The 26071-nt window shown below is 40.2% G+C and overlaps 1 protein-coding gene across 8 annotated transcripts in view; it reads left to right on the top strand.

The window, feature by feature from the left end:
• The window catches only part of SFMBT1 (Scm like with four mbt domains 1), a 118813-nt gene that overhangs the window by 77118 nt on the left and 15624 nt on the right, over positions 1-26071 (top strand). For 7 of the 8 annotated variants that reach the window (XM_064595213.1, XM_064595199.1, XM_064595205.1 and 4 more), the window contains 10 exons: positions 7277-7365; positions 9974-10220; positions 10885-10979; positions 11720-11821; positions 13067-13217; positions 15460-15542; positions 19236-19362; positions 20608-20721; positions 23215-23257; positions 24715-24785. In XM_064595213.1, the coding sequence (XP_064451283.1) occupies positions 7277-7365; positions 9974-10220; positions 10885-10979; positions 11720-11821; positions 13067-13217; positions 15460-15542; positions 19236-19362; positions 20608-20721; positions 23215-23257; positions 24715-24785 (1122 nt within the window). The remainder of the gene's footprint in view (positions 1-7276; positions 7366-9973; positions 10221-10884; positions 10980-11719; positions 11822-13066; positions 13218-15459; positions 15543-19235; positions 19363-20607; positions 20722-23214; positions 23258-24714; positions 24786-26071) is intronic. The other variant, XM_045862182.3, reaches the window with a different exon arrangement.

The raw sequence follows: 26071 nt of genomic DNA on the forward strand, positions 1-26071 counted from the left end.
AAGGAAATTAACTTTGTAACAAAATAAGGAAATTAACTTTGATATAACACTATTATTTAATCTGTAGATCTTATTTAGTTTTTACCCATAATGTTTTTAATAGTAAAAGGAAATCCCAGATCATGTGTTGCATTCAGTTGTCATGTCTCATAAGATGCCTTTAATTTGGAACAGTTACTCAGTCTTTGTCTTTCATGACTTTGACATCTTTGAAAGTACAGGCCAATTTTCTTGATAATGTTGATTATGCCTTGTTTCTTTTCCTGGTCCAGGATTCAGTCCAGGATCATACATTGCATTTGATTGTCGTGTCTTTTCAGTTTCCTTAAACTTTCTTTTTATTTCTTGGTGTTGATGTTTTTGAAGAGTACAAGCCAATTATTCTTTTAGAATGTCCCATAGTGTGGGTTTGTCTGATGTTTCCTTAGACTCAGATTGTGCACTTTTGATAGGAAAAATGCAGGAGTGACTCTCTGTCCTTTTAGAGCATCAGTCATTATTAGGACACACATGCTGTTGGTTTGCCCTGTAACTGGTGATAATAACTTTTATCACTTGATTAATTTGCTGTATGCCAGGTTTTTCCACCATAAAATTACTTTCATACCTCTAAATTAATAAGTATCTTGTAAGAAGATACTTTGAGATAATGTAAATATCTCATCACTCCTCAAACTTTTACCCACTATTTTTAGCACTGATTGATCATTTTTATCTTAAACAATTATTACCCTCATGTTTACCAAACAGTATTTTCTAATTCTGTCTACATATCATGATAAGCTTTCTACAAGAGAAAGAACTTTCCTTTCCCCCCATTTACATACATACGTTTATCTATGTATGTAAGGGTAGACTTCATGATTCTTATTTTACTCAATGGGTTATAATCCTTTACTGTGTTATTTATTTGGATGCGCACGATGTCCTGGGTTTGGCAAGTGGGCACCCCTTTAAGCTGGCTAATGTGTCCTCTGTTCGTTCCCATCATTCTTTGAGTGGTTTCTTATGTTTTAGCTCAAGAAGCTCGTCTCTGGGTGCCTGGGTGGCTCAGTCAGTTAAGCATCAGCCTTCAGCTTGGGTCATGGTCCCAGCTTCCTGGGATTGAGCCCCACGTCAGTCTCCCTGCTCAGCGGGGAGCCTGCTTCTCCCTCTCCAGCTCCCCCTGCTTGTGTTCCCTCTCTCACTGCCTCTCTCTCTGTCAAATAAATAAATAAATAAATCTTAAAAAAAAGAAGCTTGTCCCTGAAATCGGCCATTTCTCCAAGAAGTCCTGGTTTCTTTTGGTGAAGAATGGCATTTTGAAATGAAGATTTGGGTGTTAGGGTCCTTGGGGGTCTGTGGGTTTGTAGCGGCCTTTTTTTTTTTTTTTTTTTTTTTAGGTTTATTTATTTATTTTGAGAGAGAACGGGGGGTTGGGTAGCAGAGCAGAGGGAAAGAGAATCCCAAGTTGAGCGTGGAGCCTGATGCGGGGCTTGATCCCAGGACCTTGAAATCAGGACCTGAGCTGAAACCAAGAGTCAGACCCTTAACTGACTGAGCCACCCAGTAGCCCCTAGCTGCCATATCTGAAGCATTTTGTGAAAAAACATTGTAAGAGGAAGCTCTAGAGACATGAAGCTACTGGCCGACCATCTCATTGTAAGAGTCTAGGAAAATGCATCGAATTGAAATGATTTTAGTTGGATACAAGGTTATAACGAAAGAACGAGAGGGAGAGAGAGGAGAGAAGGGTGGAATAAAATCATTCCAGAGAAACAACCACAAAAGAGTTGAACATTGTGTCAAAAACATTTCAAAACCAACTAAGAGAAAGTAGTAACAACGTTAGAAGCAGTGAGAAAAAGTATAAATAAAATTTATAAAAATCAGAAATGAGATGGAGAAAAGGGAATTTGAAAAGAGAAAAAGTAGGAGTTAGGCAAGAACTAGAAATAAAAGCATATTAGAAATGAAGACTAAGTTAAAGTGAATACAGGAACAAATCTACCATGGATAATATCTGAAGATAGAGGATGAAAAGGAAGGGAAAAAAAAAAAGAAATGAGGAAAGAAAAAAGACTTGGGGTAAAGTCACTGAAGGAAACCACAACAGTGAAACAATAAAATACAATAAACTTTCATTCAAGAAAACTTGACTGAAATAAAGTAGGACTGAAATACATATAGAAAGGGCTCACTTTGCACATGGGAAAATCAAGTGAGAACAGCTATATCAAGGTGAACTTTTTTTTTAAAAGATTTTATTTGTTTACTTATCTATCTATCCACCTATCTATTTGAGAGAGAGACACCACTAGCAGGAGGGAGGGGCAGAGGGAGAAGCAGACTCCCCGCTGAGCAGGGAGCCTGATGTGGGGCTCAATCGCAGGACCCTGGGATCATGACCTGAGTTGAAATCAAGAATCAGATGCTTAGGGCGCCTGGGTGGCTCAGTTGGTTAAGCGACTGCCTTCGGCTCAGGTGTCATGATCCTGGAGTCCCAGGATCGAGTCCCGCATCGGGCTCCCTGCTCGGCAGGGAGTCTGCTTCTCCCTCTGACCCTGTTCTCTCTCATTCTCTCTCTCAAATAAATAAAAAAAAAAAAAAAAAAAAAAAGAATCAGATGCTTAATGGACTGAGCCACCCAGGTGCCCCTGACACTTGAACTTTAAAATAAAATCCCTTTGTTATTCAGGCAAAAGGTCTAAATTTCTTGAAAAAGAAGGAAACAAGATTGTCATCAGACTAATTGACAGTAATGAATAGTTAAGAAATTCAGTAAAAGAATCTATGAGACAAGGGTTTTACATCTGGCCACACTGAACTTCAGGTATAAAGGCCCTAAGCAGTCTGTTACAAAGATGTGACGATTCAGGAACAATGTTCCTGTGAGCCCTTCCCAAGATATCCACTGGGGACTGAGCTTTAGAAAACCAAGTGAATAAAGAGACATTAACATAAGAGCTGTTAATGAGACATTAAATATATGTGTAGCTGTAGAACTTCAAACTAAATGAAGTTTACAAAGGAGACAGTGTAGTGTGTAATGGCTACATAATCTGACAGTGTAGATACAGTGTAACTGTAAAAATGTGAGGCAGCAGAGGGGGAGGGCATGTGCATAGTGGTAAAGCTCACTCACTGCCTTTTCAAAAAAAAGCAGCTTTACTGCAGAGTAATTAATTACCTTTTATTTTTTTTTTGACTAATTACCTTTTAAATGTTAATTGAGAGTAAAAGACAATTACCTGAAATGAGATGGTGAAGAAGAGGAGAAAAAAGAGGTTTTGGCTAATGTTAGTATTGTTTATAGAACAAAGAAATGGAAAATAGTCCAAAAATAGAACTAAAGTGTTATATAAAGTTATTTGTATATGCTAAGGTAACCAGAAAAACAAAAATACAAACCTTTCTAAACGCCAAAAGATAGATTTTAAAAAGTGTATGTTCAAATAAAATAGATCACATAGTGAGAGACTGTGCATACACACACACACATATCAAAAACTTATATGATATTTGGCAATATGACAAAATTGAGGGCATACCTATTGATAATATCAATAAATGTTAATGGGCTTAGTCTTCTATTAAAATTAAAAAAATGGTTCAGGTTGACTCAGAAAGCAAAACCCACTCCTGCGCCATATGTACAGGAGACCTACCTAATGGAGAGATTCTGAAAGGGTTAAAATACAAGGATGGACAAAGATATATAAAAATCAAATCAAATAGAAAAGAAAGTAGGAGTGTCAGTCTTGGCATTTCATAAAGGTAGAATTCAGATCAGAAAGCATTATGAGATAAAAGGGTACTTGATAATGATTAAAGCTGCAATGCATGGTAAAAAGAAATGGGGACCATCTACATACAGTCAGGGAGTGTTCTCCTGGATATCTTGTTTTATGAAAATAGAAAAAATGTATAAAGAATGAAGGAGGGGGGAGTATATGAATGTGTATATGTGTTCATTTTTAAAAAATAAAAGAATAAGTCTATTTAAAAAGTTACCTGTGTGGGGAGGTGCCTGGGTGACTCAGTGGGTTAAGCGTCTGCCTTCAGCTCGGGTCATGATTGCAGGGTCCTGGGATTGAGTCCCTGCCTTGGACTCCCTGCTCAGCGGGAAGCCTGCTTCTCCCTCTCCCTCTGCCCCTTCCCCCACTCACGCTCACATGCTCTCTCATTCCATCTCTCTCTCTCAAATAAATAAAATCTTTAAGGAAAAAAAAAAGTTACCTGTGGGGAAGGAAAGAAATAGAATGAAGTGAGGGACAGGGATAGAAGCTAGATTTTCTGAATGTACCTATTTTGTAGATTTGAATTTTGAACTATGTATTTTATACAACTATAAAACAAAATTAAATTTTAAAAAAATTTCTAAAAAACAAAAAAGCATAGAAATGTAACTGTGTATGGAGATTGTGAAGTGACCACTCAGAGAACTATTTCTTTGAAATAGTTGAAACCAAACTGTTGGCTTTCAGATACAGTAATATAAGTGTACATCCCTAATAGGGATAAAACATAGCAACAGCAACAGAAGTAAGCTGTTTTCAGTAATCATTGTTAGTGGCAAAGTTGATGTTATTTTGAAGTAGTATTTGGGTATTGTGGGATTAAGTCATAATGAAATGTGTGAGAGCTAGGATTTTTAGCAGGAAAGAAAGGAAACAGAAGTTGGATAAATGAAGTTAATAGAAACAGTGTCTTCATGAATTTGTATTGGAAGTATCAATATGAACTCCTGATGTGATTTATGTCTTTAAAAAAGGGGAAGGTATTTCTTAGTCCTAGATATTGAAAAAGCCTAGAAACACAAACAGTATAAAGAATATTAAAAAATGAGCACCCTCAGCACCCTAATTATGACCTCTAAATACCATTTCACCTGAATAAGTTAGAGCTCCTTGGAGAAGGAGCCGATTCCTGGGCTGGGGCAGGAAAGGTACAAGCTGAGCCTGGGACACCGTTCATACCAAAAGTAAGAAAGATGTCAGTGACTGTTTACTAGGGTCATGTGTCAAAAAAGATTCCCTCTGGTTAAAGACAGGACAGAGTGAGCATTAGTAGGACAATAGCTGCGATGGCCTGGAACATGTTATATGTGATGTAGTCTATAATTTCCTAGTGAGACTTCTAAACAGAACTCTCACTGATTGCCTTTGGAGGATGCTAGCGAAGCCCCAAAATGTGGCCTTTTGGGGCTCTCTGTCACCGAGCAGGTGTTGATTTTAATTCAGGAATTTGTAACTCCCACCCTGGGTGACGTGAGACCCCCTTTTCTTTTGCTCAGAAGACAGCAGACCTGTTGTAGTCTTACTACCTACCTGCCTTCAACAGTCCTTTTAAATTAGTGTACCTTTTGAGCTTGTTAGTGAATATAATATAGATTTCTTGTAGATACAGGGAAAGATAAAGAGAATCAAACAAATATCCTGACTTTTTTCTTTGAACTACACCTCAGGGTAATGAAGTAGTTGAAGAAGTGAAATTTTTCTTTATAGAATATTTTGGTTAGTAAACAAAAAAAGGGATGATGGAAAAATCACCATTTTTAGTCCCTAATGAATCAGTGTATCTATGTAGTGACCATTAAAAGCTGCTAACACCACAAAAGAAGAGACAACCAGACTGAATGTGCTTCTTGATGGATGTGATAGAAGGTTACAACTCCACTTATGAACTGTTCTCGACAGCCCCCTCCAAAAAGAGTCAGATCTGAATTCGATCAAGCCTGTAGCCCTAAATATTGATTTATAGAAAATACAGAGGTCAGTGGAGCAGCTGGTTACCACCCACAGGGAGGCAGCCAGTAAAAGCAGACGCAGAAGAACTCTAAACAGACAAAAGGCTCTCTCTCAACAGCAAATATGCTGCTAGAAAGAGAGAGTGGGGAGATGGAGGGGGAGAAAGAACAGATGGATTAAAAGAGACTTGAGCAATATATCAGCCATTTGCAGTATATGTATCTCATTGGGATCCTGATTTGACCAAGCAAATTGGAAAAACCATTTATGAGACATATGCGGAAATTTAAAAATGGACTAGATATTTTTTATTGAAGAATTATTGTTAATTTTTAAGGGTGTGATATTGTGCTTATATAAAAAGTTATTTACTTTTAGAAATACACACTAGGGTGCCTGGGTGACTCACTCGGTTAAGTGTCCAACTTGTGATTTCAGCTCAGGTCATGCATGGTCTCATGGGTTGTGGGATTGAGCCCCATGTCAGGCTCTGCACTCAGCGGGGAGTCTGCTTGAGATTCTCTCTCTCCCTCTCCCTCTGTTCCTTCCCCTCTCGCACACTCTTTCTCTGTCTCTCTCTCAAATATATTAATAAAAATCTTTAGAAATACATACTGAGATTAAACTGGATGAACTTATATGGTACAATTATATGATACTAGGAATTGGCTTTTAAATAATCTGTGGTTGGGTGAGGTGGACTGTGTGAGGGTGTAGATCATCAGGGATTGGCAAAATATCTGTAAAGGACCAGACAGTAAATATTTTAGGCTTTCCAGGCCATGTGATCCCTGTTACAGCTACCTCATGTTACCTTTGTAGTGCAAAGCAGCCCTAGACAATGTGTAAACAAATGGGCATGACTGCATTCCAATAAAACTCTAATTATAAAAATAGACAGTAGGCTGAAGTTAGCCCCCAGGTTGTAGTTTGCCAACAACTCCGGGAAAGACCATGAAGTGACAGTTGTTGAAGCTGGGGTACATGGGGTCATTATACTCTTTTCTCTACTTTTATATATATTTGAGGATTCCCATCATTAAAAAAAAAAAAGTAGCTAACTTTTGGATAAAATTGGGCCCACCTGGGGTGCCTGGGTGGCTCAGTTGGTTAAGCGTCTGCCTTCAGCTCAGGTCATGATCCCAGGGTCCTGGATCGAACCCTGCATTGGATTCCCTGCTCAGTGGGGAGTCTGCTTCTCCCTCTCCCTCTGTCCCTCCCCTGCTTGTGCTCTCTCGCTGTCTCTCTGTCAGATAAATAAATAAAATCTTAAAAAAAAAAATTGGGCCCAACTCCCTGTTACTGTATTCTCTTTGTTTTGTGTACACCTCTTATTAAACTAATCAGGAAGTAGATCTATCTAGAGGGGGATTTTTTTAAGCTCTGAAAGAAGTAATTTGTTGGACTCAGATAATAAAAGTACAAATGCATCTCTAAATCACTTTCACTGGTTTAACTTCTCTGTATTAGGTTGAGTTTAGTTTCCCTGTGTTCTGTAGCTGACATTATGAGTAGTCATTTGTTTACTCATTTATTCCCTCATCTAGGCATCAGAGATAAAGTGTCTGATTGGGATGAGTTTCTGCGGCAGACCCTGATGGGAGCATGTAGCCCTCCTGTTCCGCTGCTAGAAGGCGTGAGTATTATTGCTTGCAGAATCAGTGTGGAAAACCCGTCTCATCTTCAGTGATATTTTCTGTCCAAGGAATCTTAAAATTGGTTGCTCATTTATCACTCTAAAGCAAATAAGCATTTTTACTACAGACATGACAATGGGTATTGGTGGGTTTAAACTTATCCTCAGAGGTTGCCAACTGGTACCTTACTTAGTGCCTAAAATGTTCTGAATTTGTTGCTAACACGTAAAAATCTAGTTTTCCAGATTCTTCAATGAAGTTGGAAAATGTGGCCTTTTGGGGCTCTCTGTCACCGAGCAGGTGTTGATTTTAATTCAGGAATTTATAACTCCCACCCTGGGTGACGTGAGACCCCCTTTTCTTTTGCTCAGAAGACAGCAGACCTGTTGTATTCTTACTACCTACCTGCCTTCAACAGTCCTTTTAAATTAGTGTACCTTTTGAGCTTGTTAGTGAATATAATATAGATTTCTTGTTTTTGTGAAATCAATTTGTTGGTTATGACATTTCTAAGTTATATTTTGTTACTTTCTGTCATACCAGTTACATTCTTTGTGGCATATGTGAAATGCAACGTATGAACATTCCAATTTCTCCGTATTTTTGCTTACACTTGTTAGTGTCTTTTGGTTATAGCTATGCTAGTGAATATGAAGCAGTTTCTCATTTTGATTTGCATTTTCCTAATGACAAATGATGTTGAGTATCTTTTTCTGTACTGTTTGCCATTTGTATATCTTTTTGGGTTTTTTTTTTAAGATTTTATGTATTTATTTAACAGAGAGCACAAGTAAGGGGAGTGGCAGGCAGAGGGAGAGAGAGAAGCAGGCTCCACGCAGAGCAAGGGGAGCCCAGTGCGGGACTTGATTCTAGAACCCCGGGATCATGACCTGAGCTGAAGGCAGTCACTTAACCAACTGAACCACCCAGGCACCCACCATTTGTATATCTTCTTTGGGGAAATGTCTTTGCCCATTTTAAAAAATGGATTGTCTTTTTATTATAGAATTGTAAGAGTTCCTCATAGCTGATAACAAGTCCAGTCAGATACATGATTTCCAAATATTTTGTGGACTGTCTTTTCATTTTCTTAATGATATTGTTTGCAGCACAAAAGTTTATGTTGATATAGTCCAGTTTATCTATTTTGTTGTTGTTGCTTGTACTTTTGGTATCATATCTAATTAGGCTTTGTTTAACGCAAGGTTACAAAGATTTACTGCTATATTTTCTATGTGTTTTATAGTTTTGACTCTTACATCTCATTCTGTGATCCATTCACATTCCCCTTTAAAACTCGATTGGTAAATACTCTATTTCCAGCTAACCTTTATATTTTATCCTCTGACTCATTGCATTATGCTTAGCCAGGGCCTGGTACACGCTAAACAAACAGTCAGTAAAATTTTAATGAATGAATGAAATCACGAACAAATGATTTAATAAATATCCAGCTCTACATTGACCTTGATTCTGCCATCCTGATTTTTAGCTGTGAACGTGTTCCTCCATTTGTACATATGTTCTTTTGTATATATATGAATATGTAAGTGTCGCAGAGCTCTTCTTATTAGGGAAAAAAAATGTAAGTCTGAATATAAAGAAACGGTTAAGTGATGATATTGGAATCATTGTTCCCTTTTATTATTTATTGTAGCTTTTTTTTTTTTTTTAAAGATTTTATTTGAGAGAGCAAGCGAGCTCCGGGGGGGACGGACAGAGGGAGAAGGAGAAACAGGCTCCCCGCCGAGCAAGGAGCCCGATGCGGGGCTCGATTCCAGGACCTTGGGATCATGACCTGAGCTGAAGGCAGACAACACTTAACCAACTGAGCCACCCAAACACCCCTACTGTAGCTTTTAATATGTATCTAGAGAGTGATAATTAAACTTTTCCGTTCCATCAGCATAATCAAAACACTGTGTTCATAGGAACATTGTTGTGAAATGAGTAAAAAATCAGAAACTACTGAAGTGCCATCAGCATTTAAGTGGATAAATTACTGCCCATTTATAATACAGAGTATCAGCAAAACAGTATAAAAGAATAAAGATTAAATGTGCTAGAATAGATAGCTGTGATGTATAAAGTGGCAAACATGAATTGAAAAAGAGTATACAGTGCCCCATTTTCCAAAAAAAACATGAGAGAGACAGACACAGGTAGATGTTGACTTGGGTCTAGAAAACCTAATCTCAGAGTGGGCGCCAAAGTGTTTATCATGGTTCTTTCTTGGAGGTGGGATTGTAGGGGATTTTGACTTTTGTCATGTTTGATTTTTTGTTTAATGGTGATCATATTTGCTTTTACAATCAGACTAATAATGATAATTTAAAATTTTTTACTAGATGAAACTATACAACATAGTCCCAGAGACAGAGGTCTGTTAGAATAGTTTCGTTGCATTATAAGTAGAATTTTCTTTAAGATAAACATTTTCATGTCATCTAGAAATAATACTATAGGGACTTGTATGAAATTAGGCCTTGTAGTGTCATGGCTTTGAGTGGGTAGAAATATAAAGGCTTATTGGAGATCCTTTACAGCTTGACTTTTTAAAATACTGTGTGAACTTCTCATAATCGTTTTCACCTCTTGTACCTGCAGCTCCGCAACGGGAGGAATCCTTTAGATCTCATTGCTCCAGGCTCCAGGCTAGAATGTCAAGCTTTCCGGGACTCATTAAGCACTTGGATTGTTACTGTAGTAGAAAACATTGGGGGAAGGCTGAAGCTGCGTTATGAAGGACTTGAAAGTTCTGACAATTTTGAGCATTGGTTGTATTACTTGGATCCGTTTCTTCATCACGTTGGTTGGGCTGCTCAACAAGGATATGAGCTTCAGCCCCCATTAGGTGAAGAGTAATATAACATTTTTCTCTTAACTGTTACATTATTGTTACGTTTTTATTAATGTTGAGACAAAAAAAGTATTATTCTGCATATTACCAAAGTGTAATAGAGATGTTGCAAAAAAACTTATATTTGATTAAGTGCCTATTTTTCTTTTGGTTTATTAATTTAGTAATTTGCCATACCTCTTGTACCTTATGGACTCCTGCTCCAACTCATATTGACCTCTTACCAAAATTGAAGAAAAATTTTCTGAGTAGCATTTAGATAGATATAGGAGTAAGATAGGTCTTAGGATAGGTCTTGGTTCAAAGTGAATTGTTGATTAGAAGAAATAACAACAATCTCAAAACTGGAGTTAGTGTTTTAAAGCAATTTGCACTTCTTATTGTGTGCTTCAGTTTGGGTGTTATATTATTTTATGGCCTGCAGCAGTCCTGATGATCTTGCTGTGGGTATTTTCACCAGGCCTACTACGCAGGCTCTGAACAGAGGGGACAAAGTACTGAAGTTACGGTGCAGGCTCTGAATGGAGAGGGCATAAGTGCGCTGGAGTCCTTTCTTTCCCCATGGAAAGTGACTTTCTGTTTACATGAATGCTTTCAGAACAGATGTAAAGTGTGTACGTTCTCCTCATTTAAAATGTCCTGTCTTGTTTTACAAAAGCCATCCGGCATCTGAAAAGTGAAGCTGAGTGGCAAGAGATCCTGGCCAAAGTGAAAGAGGAGGAGGAAGAGCCATTGCCGTCATACTTATTTAAGGTAAAACCAAAACGGGATGGTGGGTGCTCACCTTCTCCTGGCAGGTCGGGCAGTCGGGGGTGGCACCGAGCGCACAGCCAGCCAGCCGGCAGGTCAGTAAGGATACCGGGGCGTCTGAAGCAGAAAGCTTCAAGAGCTTTGAAGGCTGGAGCGATGCGCATCCTGTTTCTCTTCCAAAAGTAGTCTAGGTTTTCTCCTAACATTCTCCAAAAGTATTTGAGTCTTTTCTTGTCCACTCTTTTTTTTTTTTAAGATTTTATTTATTTATCTATCTATTTATTTATTTATTTATTTATTTATTTGAGAGAGAGAGAGAGAGAGAAACAGCATGAGAGGGGAGAGGGTGAGGGAGAAGCAGACTCCCCGCCGAGCATGGAGCCCGATGCGGGACTCGATCCCGGGACTCCAGGATCATGACCTGAGCCGAAGGCAGTCGCTTAACCAACTGAGCCACCCAGGCGCCCTTTCTTGTCCACCCTTAACTGCATAGCCCCAATGCATTATAAAATAAACTTGTTCTCCTCCAGATGGCCTTTGTGTACCAAATACGGAGAGTGGGAGTACTTCCTGTGTTTTTGTTTCTGAATAATTTTTTCCAGAAAAGAAAATAGGATTAAATTATTTACCAGGAACTGGACAGTTTTATTTTAATTAATTAAGAGTAGTATTCAGCTATATATGAGTATAAAATGAATGTGAAAATACTGTATTTTTATTCCCTGTTGGTGTTTACATTTCAGGACAAACAAGTGATTAGCACTCACTCATTCTCTGTAAATATGAAGTTGGAAGCTGTGGACCCCTGGTCTCCTTTTGGGATCTCTCCTGCTACAGTTGTTAAGGTAAAATGGGGGCAGCTCTTTTGGTACGAATACCTGTCAGGGTGACTGGTTTAGGAAAGTAGTTAGAGTTTTGATCGTCAGGCTCTGCTAATCTGAGCCATGTTTCTCCTAAACTGTGAGGCCAGAATGACTTCTGTGCACATTTTGCATTTGTACTGGCCAGTTCTCTGTGGCCCAGCCAACCAAAGCTTAGGCGCCAGAGTAGTGGGGCATGGTCTTTGGGGCAGGCCTTGAGGTGCGTAACTAGAGGGGACTTACCCGGCAGGCAGGCCGTGGTGTCTGAGAAGTCTGGGCGCGGGTGACAGTGTCAGAGTCCCCCCAGGTGCAAGGCTCAGTGGGGGACGTGGGGGTGGGGCAGGTGATCCGTGTCATGAGATCTGTCCAGGGTTGCTCCAGAATGGAGTCCAGAGTCCAGATTCAGACTCCAGTCTTTCGGAAGGCTGCCAAAAGTAAGGCTTCTATTGAGCGTAAGCACAGGAGCTGGGCAGGTTGTCCGGCCCTGGTAACTCTGTTACTGGCCCTGAGGCACAAGACAAGGGGTTAGTTCAGGACTAGAGTAGAGCCCGCTTACCCAGAGTAGAGCCAGAAGAGAAGTGTGATTAGAGGAGTGGTCGCTTGGATGCCAAGTTAGTCTGATCTCTTGAGATTTAATTTTTTTTTTTTTTGGCCTTAGGAGAAGATGATTCTAAGAACAGGGAGGGATTCTGACCCTGCAGTGGGGTCAGAGGCCCTTTCTGGAGTCTGAAGGGCCGTGGGGTGTCAGGGAGCCAGGGCAGGTTAATAAAACCTTTTTAGCATTTGAAACTAGGCTAGGATCCAGAAATCTAATGTACAAGTTGTGGTAGACTCCTCACTCAGTCTGAACTAAATTTTGTTTGGAGCCTAAATACTTAGATTTGGACCCAGGTTCTGCTTCTTTCTTGCTGGGTAAAATGGGGCAAGTTGTTTAACCTCTTCTTAAATCCAGTTTCCTTATCTGCAAAATGGGGTTGATCATGGTACCTACCTTATTATGTTGTAAGGAAGGTTAAAACTGAGTTAATGCATGAAAAGCATGTAATTAAAACAGTGCCTGACACATAGGTAACATTTATTGAGTGCTTAGTGTTATTATTCATACCCACTATGGCTATGCAGTTTTGTAACATGTTTGTCCACGCCAAGGAAATGACACACACATATGTGTCCTTTCATACATGCACATAAAACCATTTGTCTGTGATGTTTGTTTGATTGTATGCGCAGGTTTTTGATGAGAAGTACTTCCTGGTGGAAATGGATGATTTGCGACCAGAGAATCATGCACGGCGATCTTTTGTGTGCCATGCTGACAGTCCTGGTATTTTCCCCGTGCAGTGGAGTCTGAAGAATGGTTTACACATCAGCCCCCCTCCTGGTAGGTGGTGGTTCTGTTCTGAATTGTTCATCAAGGGCTTATTTTTATGAAGGATTTGTCAGATGGCATCACCTGGATCTTTTGTCTCTCTCTCCCTCCTCATTGCCCCAGCCTGTCCTTAACATTTTTGAGTTCCAAGACAAATAGAAATGAAGGCCTTGATTCCATATATTTACATATTTACAAGATATAAGTTAAGCTCAAAAACTATTAAATATTAAGTATGTTCTGTCCTCCTACCTTGACAAATATATCTTCATAACGGCCTGGGGTTTCATGCAGGTTCCTAGTTTGCTCCCCCTTGTGTCTGTTGTGAGGGCACAGAGGAGTGAGGGTAGGGTGCACAGGGAGTGTCAGGAGCTGACGTATGAGAAAACGGCTCAATACCAGAGCTGGGAGGTAGGAGGCAGATGACTGATGGTTTCTGGGCATCCCCTTGGAGTAAGGCTCATCAGACTTCAGAGGAAGGTTTATGATTAAGAGCAGGACTCAGAGAAGCTGTAAGGTAGGAAAGCAGCAACTCATTTTCCTGGTATTTGCAACTTTGCAAAATATAATTTTTTTTTTAAGATTTTATTTATTTAGAGTGAGCGCGTGCGTGTGAGTGGGGGGGTCGGGGGAGGAGCAGAGGGAGAGAGAGTCTCAAGCGGGCTCTGCATCCAGTGCAGAGCCCACATGGGGCTCGATATCACAACCCTGAGATCATGACCTGAGCCGAAATAAAGAGTCGGATGCTTAACTGACTGAGCCACCCAGGCACCCCTGCAAAGTATAATCTTTGGTCCTTTAATCAAGGCTCTTAAATATGACGATAGTTGACCTTGACTGGGATTTTTAATATTTTTAAACTTACAATATCTGGACATGTCAAATGTTTATCCGACTTTTGTATCAGCACATCAGATTATTTGATTGGCAGTCTGTGTATCCTTTATTAGTAGGCTTTTGGTGAACATAGCTTCACTTTCTAAATGGTGAATGCTGGAACACTGGGCTAGAAGTACTCTTCTGTGTTAACAAGAGTCATAAACTCAGACCCTTTTGCTGTTTATTCAGCCTCCATTCATCCAACAAACATTTGTGGAATGTTTGCTATGAGCTAGGCATTGGGCTTTGTCTGTCACTGGGGAGACAAAAGTGAGTATGACAGTTCCTTCAAGGAGCAAGTAGGGGAAAACAGTAGTGGAGTCTCCAGGTTCTCCATCAGTGAACAGAGAGTGGGCATGCCTGCCTGGTGGTGGTGGCAGGAGGGCACACGCCTGCAGGAGGATGTTCTTGCTTTGCTGAAAGGCTCTGGACATCCAAGTTCTTTATCTTACCTGCTGCCGTTATGTGAAAAGGAAAAGCAATTATTAAAGCTATTGAAGCTTTCAGCATTGTTATAGACAACTCCTCTGTCTCTGTAAGTAGGAGGAAAGTAGTGGATTATGTAATTGAAAATGCAGCTAATTTGCTGTGAGGGTTAGAGGTGGAAGCAGGGGGAGAGCGTGGTGCCGGTCTGAGGTGGGCAGAGGAGGGACTGCAGAGGCCTGGGCGGCTGTCAGGTGGCGTAGTGGCCCGCGTGTGCCTGCGAGGTCCTCCGCTCTGTGCGACAGGGAGGGCTGCTCCGGAAACAGCCGGGCAGACGGTGCAGCCAGCGCGTCGGGTTGGAGAGGCCTCTGCCGCCAACCGTGGTGGACTGAAGCAGGCAGTTAAGCTCAACTCCTTCTGAAATGAATTCATGATTGAGGTTGTAAGAGCATTGAGATTCTGTAGAACAGGAATCTGAAAACAGTGCCGAGAGCATTGTGTCGGGCGTGGCTAGGATGTGTGAAGGCATAGCTTCGTGAGAAGAAAGAGACCATCTGCTGGCTCTCCCTTTAGAGCTTAACTTGGAAGAGAATGGAGAGTAAGACTGGATTTATTAGTACAAATCAAGTCCAGTCGTAAGTGGCTTAAATTCTTCCAGTAAACTGCCAGCAGCTAATCATATAAAGTAGTGTTGAAAATAAATGCATAGTTTGAAACTTGAAAGTTTAAAAAACATATCTGAAGAATTTTATTATATTGCTATGGTTTGACCAGAGTTGCTCTGTTTTATAACCTGAACGATGCTTTGGATTTATAGGTGGTTTTTCCTCCTCCCTAAAATGAGCAAAGTCCTCAAATTAGCAAATGAGAAGTTGTGGGTGGACACCTTGGAGAGTGGAAGAGCCAGGCAGGCACGTGTGGTGTGAATCATTGTTTTTGTGTCCTTACCTAGGCTACCCGGGCCAGGACTTTGATTGGGCCGACTACCTCAAACAGTGTGGTGCTGAAGCTGCTCCCCAGAGGTGCTTTCCTCCGGTGAGAACCCCGGTCCCCTCATTGCCATGCTCTGGGGCTGCAAGTCACTGCTGTGCTTTCCATGCTCACGTGGTTATTACTCAGTCCTCTCACTCAACCCAAATGAGCAGCTTGTTGAGTATAATAAAATGGTCCAAGGAAAAACTAATTGACTGCAGAAGTTAATTTGTTAATTTAATTGGTTTTTAAAGTTTATCAGTTTTTTTATTTAGTTGAAATCATGTACATTTTTTAGTTCATAATTATTTTTCGTTGTTTAAAAAAATATGAAAAAATGTTTAAATATTAAGTAGAAAGAAATCATTAAGGTTATTTAAAAATACTTCTGTGAGAATATTACATGCATATGGTTTACAATGCCAAATAGCAGTAAAAAGCTTTACAACATAAGACAACAGGTCCCTGCCCTGTCCCTTTCTGTGGTCTCCCTTTCCACGAGTACTCATTCCCGTTGTTCTCACTGTTGTTCTGATATTTATACTTAAATCATCTTCAAAATAGTATGCTGCCATCTTTTGAGTCATTAATTTTAGACATGTCTATTGGTTGTATGTTATGGTAAATGAGCACTTAGCTATTTTATATTACCTTCCTCCTCTTTCTTACTCACCTCTTCTTCCTATTAGAGTTATATTACAGTTCGGGGTTAAATCTGAATTGAGTATTTACACTATGATATGCAGTCATATATTATTCACAGCTGAGCACTGCATTATTTTATGATTTTCTTTTTTTTTATTTGTCCTCAAGTTAATAATTGCCTTGTTTTTCATAACTTAATTTTCTTTTTTTTTTAAGGATTTATTTATTTGAGAGAGAGAGAGAACACAAGTGGGGTGAGGGACAGGGGGAGAGAGAGAGAATCCTTAAGCAGACTCCCTGCTGAGCACAGAGCCTGAGGCGGGGTGGGGCTTGATCTCATGACCCTGATATCATGACCTGAGCCAAAATTAAGAGTCTGATACTCTGAAGCAATAGGGATGCAACCTTCTTGTCAGTTTGTAATTACTTCTCCTTTCCCCCATCCTTTCACGCTTCTCCTACCCACACCTGTTTCGGCAGCGGTTTTCCAGTGACTCCGGTTTATTCTTCCCAGCAGCAGCTATCGTTTTCTGTGGGTGTGTGTGGTAGAGGAAGGCAGCTGTCTCACTGACAGGAGCCCAGGAGGACCAAGAAAAGGCTGTGGCGCCAACCACTTCTGCAGAGTCTGAGATTCCGCCCTGAGCGAGGCGAGATGACTATGAAGAACACTAGCACCTGGGCCTGGGTCATAGTCCCGTGTTCGGAGCGAATGCTCGCATAGCTGCCCTGTAGCATTTCCCGGAAGTCTCTTGGGTCCAGCTAGACCTCTGTGTTTTTCCTAGTTACAGTTATTTCTTTGTATTTTAGGGTAGAAGTGTTAAAGTACAAGATATTCCATAGACACATTCTCTTTTCCTTGAGTCTGTGACCACTTAGATAACCTTGATGTAGGAACTTTGTCATTTCTAATATTTTTCTTAGAGACATCCCTCTTAGCAACCTCCATTCTCTCTCTCCCCAGACAGGTTGCTCACTGGGCTTGCCGTGAGATTTTAGGCCTGGAGACTGCCTTCAGTGTCACTCAAGGATTTGCCTCTCCCCTTTCTTAAGATTTAAGATTCCTGTTTTTTATGTCTAACCGCAGCCTCTTTCTTGGTTTATTCCCTTGTTTGGATGGAGCCCATCTCCCAGTAGCTTCCTGAAATGAGACGCAAGAGAGGTAAATTTTAATAGACTTTGCATCTTTGAAAATGTCTTCATTCTATTAACTTGATTGATAGTTTGACTCAATGTGGAATTTTAGGTCAGAAGTTACCTGAGCAATTTAAAAACATCATTTAGTTGTTTTCATCCTTCCAGTGGAACTGTCGAGAAGTTGAAACCTGTCCTTATTCTTGATCTTTCATAGATGATCTGCCTTTTACTCCGTTCCTGGAAGGTTTATAAGATCTTTGTCACCACGTTTCCTAGCCGAGCCACAGCATGGCTTGTTGGCCTGTGTTCATTCACTTGCTGGGTTCTCAGCGAGCACCTTCTCTCTAGATATTTGTTCCTCTCTGTGCTGGGAAGTGCTCTTGCATCTCTTCTTTGATTTCCTTCCTTGCATTTTCTCTTTTCTCTTTTTCTGGATTTTCTTTTATTTGTATGTTGGCCCTCTGGATCAGACCACTTTTCCCAAACTTTATCTTTCAACCCTTCTTTAGAGTTTTTAATTTTTATTATCACTTTTTTAAATTTTTATTTTCCAGAACTATTTCTGGTCTCTGAATATTTATTTTTAATAGCATATTATTCTTGTTTTAAAGATGTGATAGTTTTTCTTATCACTCAGGGGATGTTAATTACCCCTGCCTTTTGGGAAATTTTCTTCTTGCATAAAAAGTTTTCTCCACTTTGCTTGTTTTGTCTACTTTGGTCCCTAGCTTTCATGTTTTTAGATGTCTGGTAATGCTTGGTGATTTGCTCATATTTAAGAAGGGGGGTACTAAAAGTTAAAGCCGATTGGAGGCTCTGAGCATGTGGGTGGGGTTTGTCAACCTTGAACTTCTTTTTAGGGTGGGATCTGGCTGGCCATTTGTCAGGGACACCTAAATCCATATCTTGTTGTGTTTCTTCTTGGGCTTGTCATATGACCACGTATTTCCCCGTCTTAGAGGCAAGGGCTGGACCTCTCAGCATTCCATGTGCAAACCCCTGTTTTGGGCACTGCATGTAGGCTCCCAGCAGCTCCCATGCCCTCCTGCCCGCGATCTCTTGTCTCTGATCCTCTCTGGAGGATACATCTCACCTTTTGTAGGGGAAGGGATGGGATAGTTGCTCTGGGGTGTGGAGTGGAGGAGCCAATGGTATGACCTAACTGGTTCTTAAATGTTTTCAGCATATCTTGACTATTTCTTCTCTACCTGCAGTTGCCTAGTACCTGGAGCTGCCTGTTCTTAGCCCGCTTCGCTGCCAGCTTACACTCACCCTTCTGTAATCTGCTACATTAGTTCTAGATGCTCTTCTAAATTTTAGCTTATAAAATGTTGTTATTGTCTCCTGTTACATCTGTCCTAGTAGGTTTATGTAAAAAAAAAACAAACAAAACCACAAAACCCAACACTTTCGTTTTAGTGTGCTGTCAGAAGGAAGAGAGAACAATCAAATATGGTTCAATTCTCCATTTTGACCCAGAAGGTGCAAATTTTTCAAACATATATTTTCCCTCATTCATAAGCATTATTTATCCTGACTGCTTTTTATGATACACACATAAGTAGGAACCAGGCAGCGTATTGTGTGATCAAGCCCTTTATGGGAGGAGAAACAAACCAACAGTGGTTCAGGGCACAGAGCCTTCGGTACTTCATGTTATTGAAAACTACTAATAACCCAGTGAGGTAAGTGTTCTCAGGGTCATCTGACAGATGAAGCAACGGAGGCAAAAAGAGGTTACACAGCTTGAGCGCAGTCCCACAGGTAGTAATAACGTGGGTATACCTGACCTCAGAGACCATATACTGCTTACAGCACCAAGAGAGACAGACATTTTGACTTTAAGAAACAAAACAAAGCAAAATAAATGTATAGCTTCAAAGTGTTACCGTAGAGTTAAGTATTACTTGGACTAGGTCTCTCAGATGAGCCCATGAGTTAATAGAATGTGTTTGGATTTGATCATTTATTTTCCAGTCCATTTCTGAGCATGAATTTAAGGAGAATATGAAGCTTGAGGCAGTGAACCCTCTTCTCCCCGAAGAAGTATGCGTTGCCACCATTACTGCACTGAGGGGCTCCTACCTGTGGCTCCAGCTGGAGGGTGAGTGCTGGACCCCTGAGACGCCCCCCTGCGGCCGCTCGTCTCTCCCCCACCTGCTTACCCCGGTGATGTGGCTTGTTAGACTGCAGCAGTTAGCTAAGTGGGGGTCTTGCTAAGACCCTCGTAATTTGTAGTGCAAGATTCTTAGCTAGAAACTTCTCTTCCCGTCCTTGACTTTCAAATTTTAGAAAATGAATGTAAGCAAAAAGCCTTGACTGCAGAGTCTCCTGTTTTCTTGAAGAGAAAGTAGAAGTCAGAAGGCATATGTTTTGATGTAACCAGAATATATAAGCGTGAGCATTAACATGTAGCTCATTTAAGAGATAGTATTTTGTTTGCCCCTAACCAATAGAACCAAAAAGTATGTAAAATAGAAAAGATATACTAAAAGTAATGTTCAATGATTGGATGGGTTTGTGGATGGAAAGCATTATGTGAGCACTCAGCACTGCAGTTACTGAATAGATGGCCTGGGTTTCTTTCTTATTTGGCTACCAAATAGACTTGGTACCTACTCTTTCCAGTTTGTAGAATTGGCATTTAATGCAGATGTCAGGGACAGTATTGAATCTACCCCTACCGAGCAACATCACTTCCCGAGTTGACTTCACTGCTCTACCTTCTAGCTTGTTCCCAAGGACCAGAATTAACGTTCTCATTGAGTAAAACTGTCACTGTTGCCTTTCGTTTCCAGCTATTTCATGGAATTGACTATATTTGTCAGCCATCTGAATGATACTGCTGGTAGTTGCAGTTGCTTATTTGCTGTTCTGTAACTAGGGGTCACCCTGTATGCCCACTACCCATTTTCTTTTTCTTTTTTTTTTTTTTTTTTAAAGATTTTATTTATTTATTTATTTGAAAGAGAAAGAGAGACAGCATGAGGGAGGGGGAAGGGCAGAGGGAAAGAGAGAATCTCAAGCAGACACCCCGCCGAGCAAAGAGCCTGACGCGGGGCTTGATCCCATGACCCTGAGATCATGACCTGAGCCGAAACCAAGAGTTGGATGCTTAACCAACTGAGCCACCCAGGCGCCCCCATTTTCATTTTTGTACAGGTATGCATAGGGCATATTTAATTTTTTTCCTTAATGTTTGTCAATACAAAAAAGTATGACTTCTGTGTAAAAGGAACTTGCTCAGGTGATTTTGTGTCTGCATTCCTGCAGTGGTAGAATATTGTCTAGAAAGTAGTTGATGAAGAAGGCTGTTTAATGGTCTAAAACTTTTTTTTAATCTAAACAGGTTCTAAGAAGCCCATACCGGAATGTATTGTGAGTGTGGAATCCATGGATATATTTCCTTTGGGCTGGTGTGAAACCAATGGCCATCCCCTCAGCACCCCTCGCCGAGCACGAGGTAGCTGTCTATGTCTGGGCCAGGGGGCTGATCCTGTGTGGCTGCTTCCAAATTAGGATGAATCTGGACATTACAGAGAAAAACAAAGTGGTGTTCTGGTTGTCTGTTCCTGCATAGGAAATCACTTATTGCAACAAGCATGGATTATCTTAGCGGTTTCTGCGGGTCAGGAATCTGGGTGCTCTGGATCCAGGCCCCTCATGAGCCTGCGGTCAAGGTTCAGCCAGGACTCCAGCCATCTCAAGCCCCACAGCGGGGAGGATCTGCTGCCACGTAGCAAGAGTCATTCCCTCGTGGCTCTTGGCCTGAGGCCCTCAGTTCCTTGCTGGCTGTTGGTCAGAGGCTTCCCTCAGTTTCTTGCCACGTGGCCCTCTTTGTTGGGGAGCCCACAACATGGCAGTTGGCTTCCATCAGAGCCAGCCAAGAAGAGAGGAAGAGAGGTTGAGGAAGGTGGAAGCCAGAGTGTTTTGGTAACCTAACCTGACACGTCCCACCCCACTCTCCCTTTTAAAAACAGCTTTATTGAATATGTCATTTATATAACATAAAATTTGATCCTATAATCCAGTGATTTTTGGTATATTCATGGAGTTGTGCAGCTGTCACCACAGAACATTTGAAAACATTTGCATCATCTCAGAAAGAAGCCCTGTACGCCTTGGCAGTCACCTTTTTACCTCCTGCCCCCCAGCCCTAGTTTTCCTACTGTATAGGTTTGCCTGATCTGGACAATTCCTGTGGAATCGTGCAACATGTGATCTTTTGGGATGGGCTTCCTTCACTCTGCATAATGTTTTCAGAGTTCATCCAGTGTAGTTTTTAGTGCTATTGCATCGTAGTGATAGGCCATGTTTTCTTTATCTGGGTCTCAGTTGATGGACATTTGGGTTGTTTCCATTCCGTAGCGGTTATGAGTAACAGTGCTGTAACATTTGTCTGCAGGCTTTTATGTGGACAATGTTTTCATTTCTTGAGTGTAACTCTGTGTTTAACACTTTAAGGAACTGTTAGACCCTATTCGTCCCCACCAGCACTGTGTGAGCATTCCACTTTCTCCACATGACTTTCTGAGTTTTTTGTTTGCTTGTTTGTTTTTTGGGTTTGTTGTTGTTGTTTGTTGGGTGGTTTTTTGTTTGTTTCTTTTTTATAATAGCCATGCTGGTGGGTATAGGGTGGTATCTTACTGTGGTCCAGATTTGCATTTTCTTAACCATTAACTATGTTGAGCACCTTTTCATATGCTTATTGATATTGGTATATCTTCTTTCAAGAAATGTCTATTCAAGTCTTTTGCCCATTTTTTTAATGGGTTTTTTGTTGTTACTGAGTTGTAGGATTTTGTTATATATTCTAGATATTAATCCTTTCCTTATCAGATACATGATTTGCAAATATTTTCTCCCATTCTGTGGGTTGCCTTTTCTCTCTCTTGATGGTGTCCTTCGGTGCACAGAAGTTCTAAATCTTGATGTAGTCCAATTAATTTTTTCTTTTGTTGTCTCTGCTTTTGATGTCATATCTAAGAAATCGTTGCCAAATCTGATGTCATGAAAATTCTCCCTTACATTGTCTTCTAAGAGTTTTATAGTTTTAGCCTTTATGTTTAGGTCTTTTTAAAAATTTTTTATTTTTAAAACTTTTTTTATTTTTTTATTTTTTTTAAAGATTTTATTTATTTGACAGAGAGAGAATGAGAGAGCATAAGCAGGGGGAGGGGCAGAGGGAGAGGGAGAAGCTGACTCCCCACTGAGCAGGGAGCCCGACGTGGGGCTTGATCTCAGAACACTGGGATCATGACCTGAGCTGAAGGCAGATGCTTAGCTGACTGAGCCATCCAGGTGCCCCTTTAGGTCTTTTTTTAAAACTTTTTTTTTTTTTTTTTTTTTTTTGAGAGAGAGGGGAGGGGAGGGGCAGAGGGAGAGAGACAAAGAGAATCTCAAGCAGGCTCAACACCCAGCACAGAGCCCAATGTTAGGGCTTGATCTCATGACCCTGAGATCATGACCTGAGCCAAAACCAAGAGTCAGACTCTTAACTGACTGGGCCACCCAGGGGTCCCTATGTTTAAGTCTTTGATCCATTTGGAGTTAATTTTTGTATATGGTATAATGTAAGAGTCCAACTTCATTAATGTGGGTAGTCAGTTTTCCCAGCTCTATTTGTTAAAAAGGCTGTACTTGACCCATTGAACGGTCTTGGCATCCTTGCCCAAATCAGTTTTTCTTTTGACTATCTTTTCTTGTGTAGAAAATATTCATAGGAGTCAATGGATTTAAGAACCTTGCAAATATTATTTTTGGTCTTTGTATAAAGACTCCTCCTACCCAGAAAATGTGCCTTAGTCTAGATACTCAGATATATCAGCACTTAATTCATAGTACTTACTAGTTAAATATACACATGACTGGGTTTTAAATATGCTAGTGTTAGCTTAATATATATATAACTTTGTTTATTTTTCTTGACATTTATAGTTTTATTTTCTTCTTACAGTACACAAACAGAGGAAAATTGCAGTGGTTCAACCAGAAAAACAGTAAGTAATATACTAGTATGTTTGAACAGTTGACATTTGAAAGTTAGAATATCTAGAAAAAGAAATCACTATTTCAGAGAGTACATCTCATATGTTATTTTCTCAGGTAGAGGCATAATTCTTTAATTCAGCTTTTGATAGGTTACATACTTTTACTTACACCATATGCATTTTCTGAAATGGCATTATATACAAAAGGGTAAAATGCCTTCTCAAGATGTTCCCACCAGTTGAGTTTTCTTTGGCTTTTAGAGCCTGAAAGCATTTGCATAAGAGAGGAAATAGAATCTCTGTACTGTTATTTGTTAAGGAAGAGCAAAAATTATAAATTAGGATATGATATGATTTGTCACAATGAAAAAAAACTTGAGGTGGAAGATAGTGGCTCTGAAAGAAAAGGTGCACTCAGGGGTGCCTTTGTGTTCTTTTGGGAAACCCTTTATACCTTCATACATAGCTTTTGAGAAGCAATTTAATTAGTGATGCCTTAAAAATAATGTACATGTGTGTTTCTAAACACTGGGTTTTCAATTCTGTATTAGTTTGCGCAAGCTGCCATTAACAACGTACTACTGACTGGGTGGCTCAAACAACAAAAATTAATTTTCTCCCAGTTCTGCAGGCTGGGAAGTCCGAGGTCAAAGTGCCAACCCAATTTGGTTCTGGCCGGGCTCTCTTCCTGCGTCCTCACATGGTACGGCCAGCTGGAAGGGAGAGCCAGCCCTCCTAGGTCAGAGTCACGCCTTTATTTACCTCGTAAGAGCTCTATCTCCAGACGCAGTCACAGTGGGGCTTCAGGGAATGAATTTTAAGGGGACACAATTTAGTCTATAGCAAATTCTGTGTAAGTTAGGGCTGCTTCTGTGGCTGTGTGAGTAATAAAACTGACATCAGACGTGGAGAGAGAGGCCACAGAATTCAGTTCCAGGTAGAGAAGTGAGATAGCAATGTCAACAATCTGGCCTTGGATTTCTCCTTGACTTAGTTGTCGAGACGGATCCAAAGTTTTAGTCACGAAGTAATCTAAAAACGAGAAGTTAGCCTTTTTCATTGATTGCTGCATAGAGAATAATTCTCTGATTTTTAAAACATAATTTGTCTTTAGTTTTGAAACTGATAGAAGAAAATAGACCCTTATATGGAATGTTTTTGTTCTTTGACTATTGAAAAAGATGAAAAATTTGCTTATGGTTTGAGAATCCCAGAAGGAATTCTATAATTTGTTGCTCACATGAATGAAAGTTGATTTGAATATGAAGTATTACAGACTGTTGGCTCGTTAAACCATGTACATAGTTTTAAAAACAATTGTTAAAAAAATAAAAGTGTGATCAGGGAAGCACCTTCTGTTATACAGTTTGCAGTCTGCCACATTTGCTTTCTTAGATTTGAAGGGAACGAACCTTCACACTTCACTGACCTTAAGGATTATCTTACTATTTTGTTGTGTTATCTTGACCCAGAATACCATCCTCCAGGACTGTCCATGAGGGCCTGAAGAATCAGGAGCTGAACTCCACAGACTCAGGTATAAATAAGTGTATGCAGCCTTATGGAAACGAGAACCTTCTGTTTCTTTTAATGGACTGTATCTGAAACAGTACATTTGATTTATAGGATGTAGCTTCACAGAGGGGTCTCTTAATGGTGACTTTAAAGACTTAACAATTGTCTGAGGTGTGTTTAGTTTAATAATTATCTTTAGGATGATATTTTTGTCCATTTATAATTATAACTATTCTCTCCTGATCACTTGTTGGGTACCAAGGGCTCTGGAGGGGTCAATATTCTCATCCCTGAGTTTAGATGAAGAACCAGGGGCTTTCTAGGCAGTGCAGTCTCTTAAGCTGGGTGGTTGAGAGGTGGATGTTTATTGTTCTTTAAACACACATTATGCTACATATTTCACAATTAAAAAAATAAAAAAATAAAGCACTGGAAAAATAGATTGTCCCAGAGGCAATGCCTGATGAATGAAGCAAGAATCATTGCTGGAGGCCAAAGCCTTTTGTCAGAGGGTCTCTCCCTGGAACTGCTCTCAGCTCCGCCTTTGCTGGTTGTATGCTTAGCATCTTGGCGGTGTGTATTCTAGCACAGATTATGCATTTGGATGGCATTTAGTAAATGCCTAGAAAAGAAAAGAAATCAAAGCTCAGAGAGGCCACACAGCTTTATGAATAGATGGGTCAAATGTAATTTGGGGGGCGCCTGGGTGGCTCAGTTGGTTAAGCGACTGCCTTCGGCTCAGGTCATGATCCTGGAGTCCTGGGATCAAGTCCCACATTGGGCTCCCTGCTCAGCAGTGAGTCTGCTTCTCCCTCTGACCCTCTTCCCTCTCGTGCTATCTCTCATTCTCTCTCACTCAAATAAATAAAATTTTAAAAGAAATGTGATTCGGCTCTTTCGCAAGTTCAAAACTCACACTTTTGTCTTTTCCACTCACTGCCTTCTCATTCTATCTCTTACAGATGAGGATCAGGGCCTTTTCAAAAAGTGATTATCTTCATTATAATAACCAGTTTGCTATACTTGTTTACTTTTATTTCCTTATGGTTCTTTATAGAACTTATCCCTGTGTTTAACAGGCATGATGACAGTGGCATCATTGTTTTATTCATATTAAAGGGAAGGTATTTAAACTTTATTCAATAGGTGATTGGCATATAACTGCTAAAGAAGTACCCTTTTATTTCTAGTTTTCTAGGAACCTTGGTCATAAACACATGTTCACCTTGACAAAATAATTTTTCCTTAGCATTGGATGATCATATGATTTTTCTGTCTAAGCTTATTAATGTGGTAAATCTCAGTGAT

The sequence above is a fragment of the Mirounga angustirostris genome, unplaced genomic scaffold, assembly GCF_029215605.1.
Source record: "Mirounga angustirostris isolate CCGP_5_RB_7025 unplaced genomic scaffold, mMirAng1.0.hap1 SCAF_1, whole genome shotgun sequence".
Taxonomy (NCBI): Eukaryota; Metazoa; Chordata; class Mammalia; order Carnivora; family Phocidae; genus Mirounga; species Mirounga angustirostris.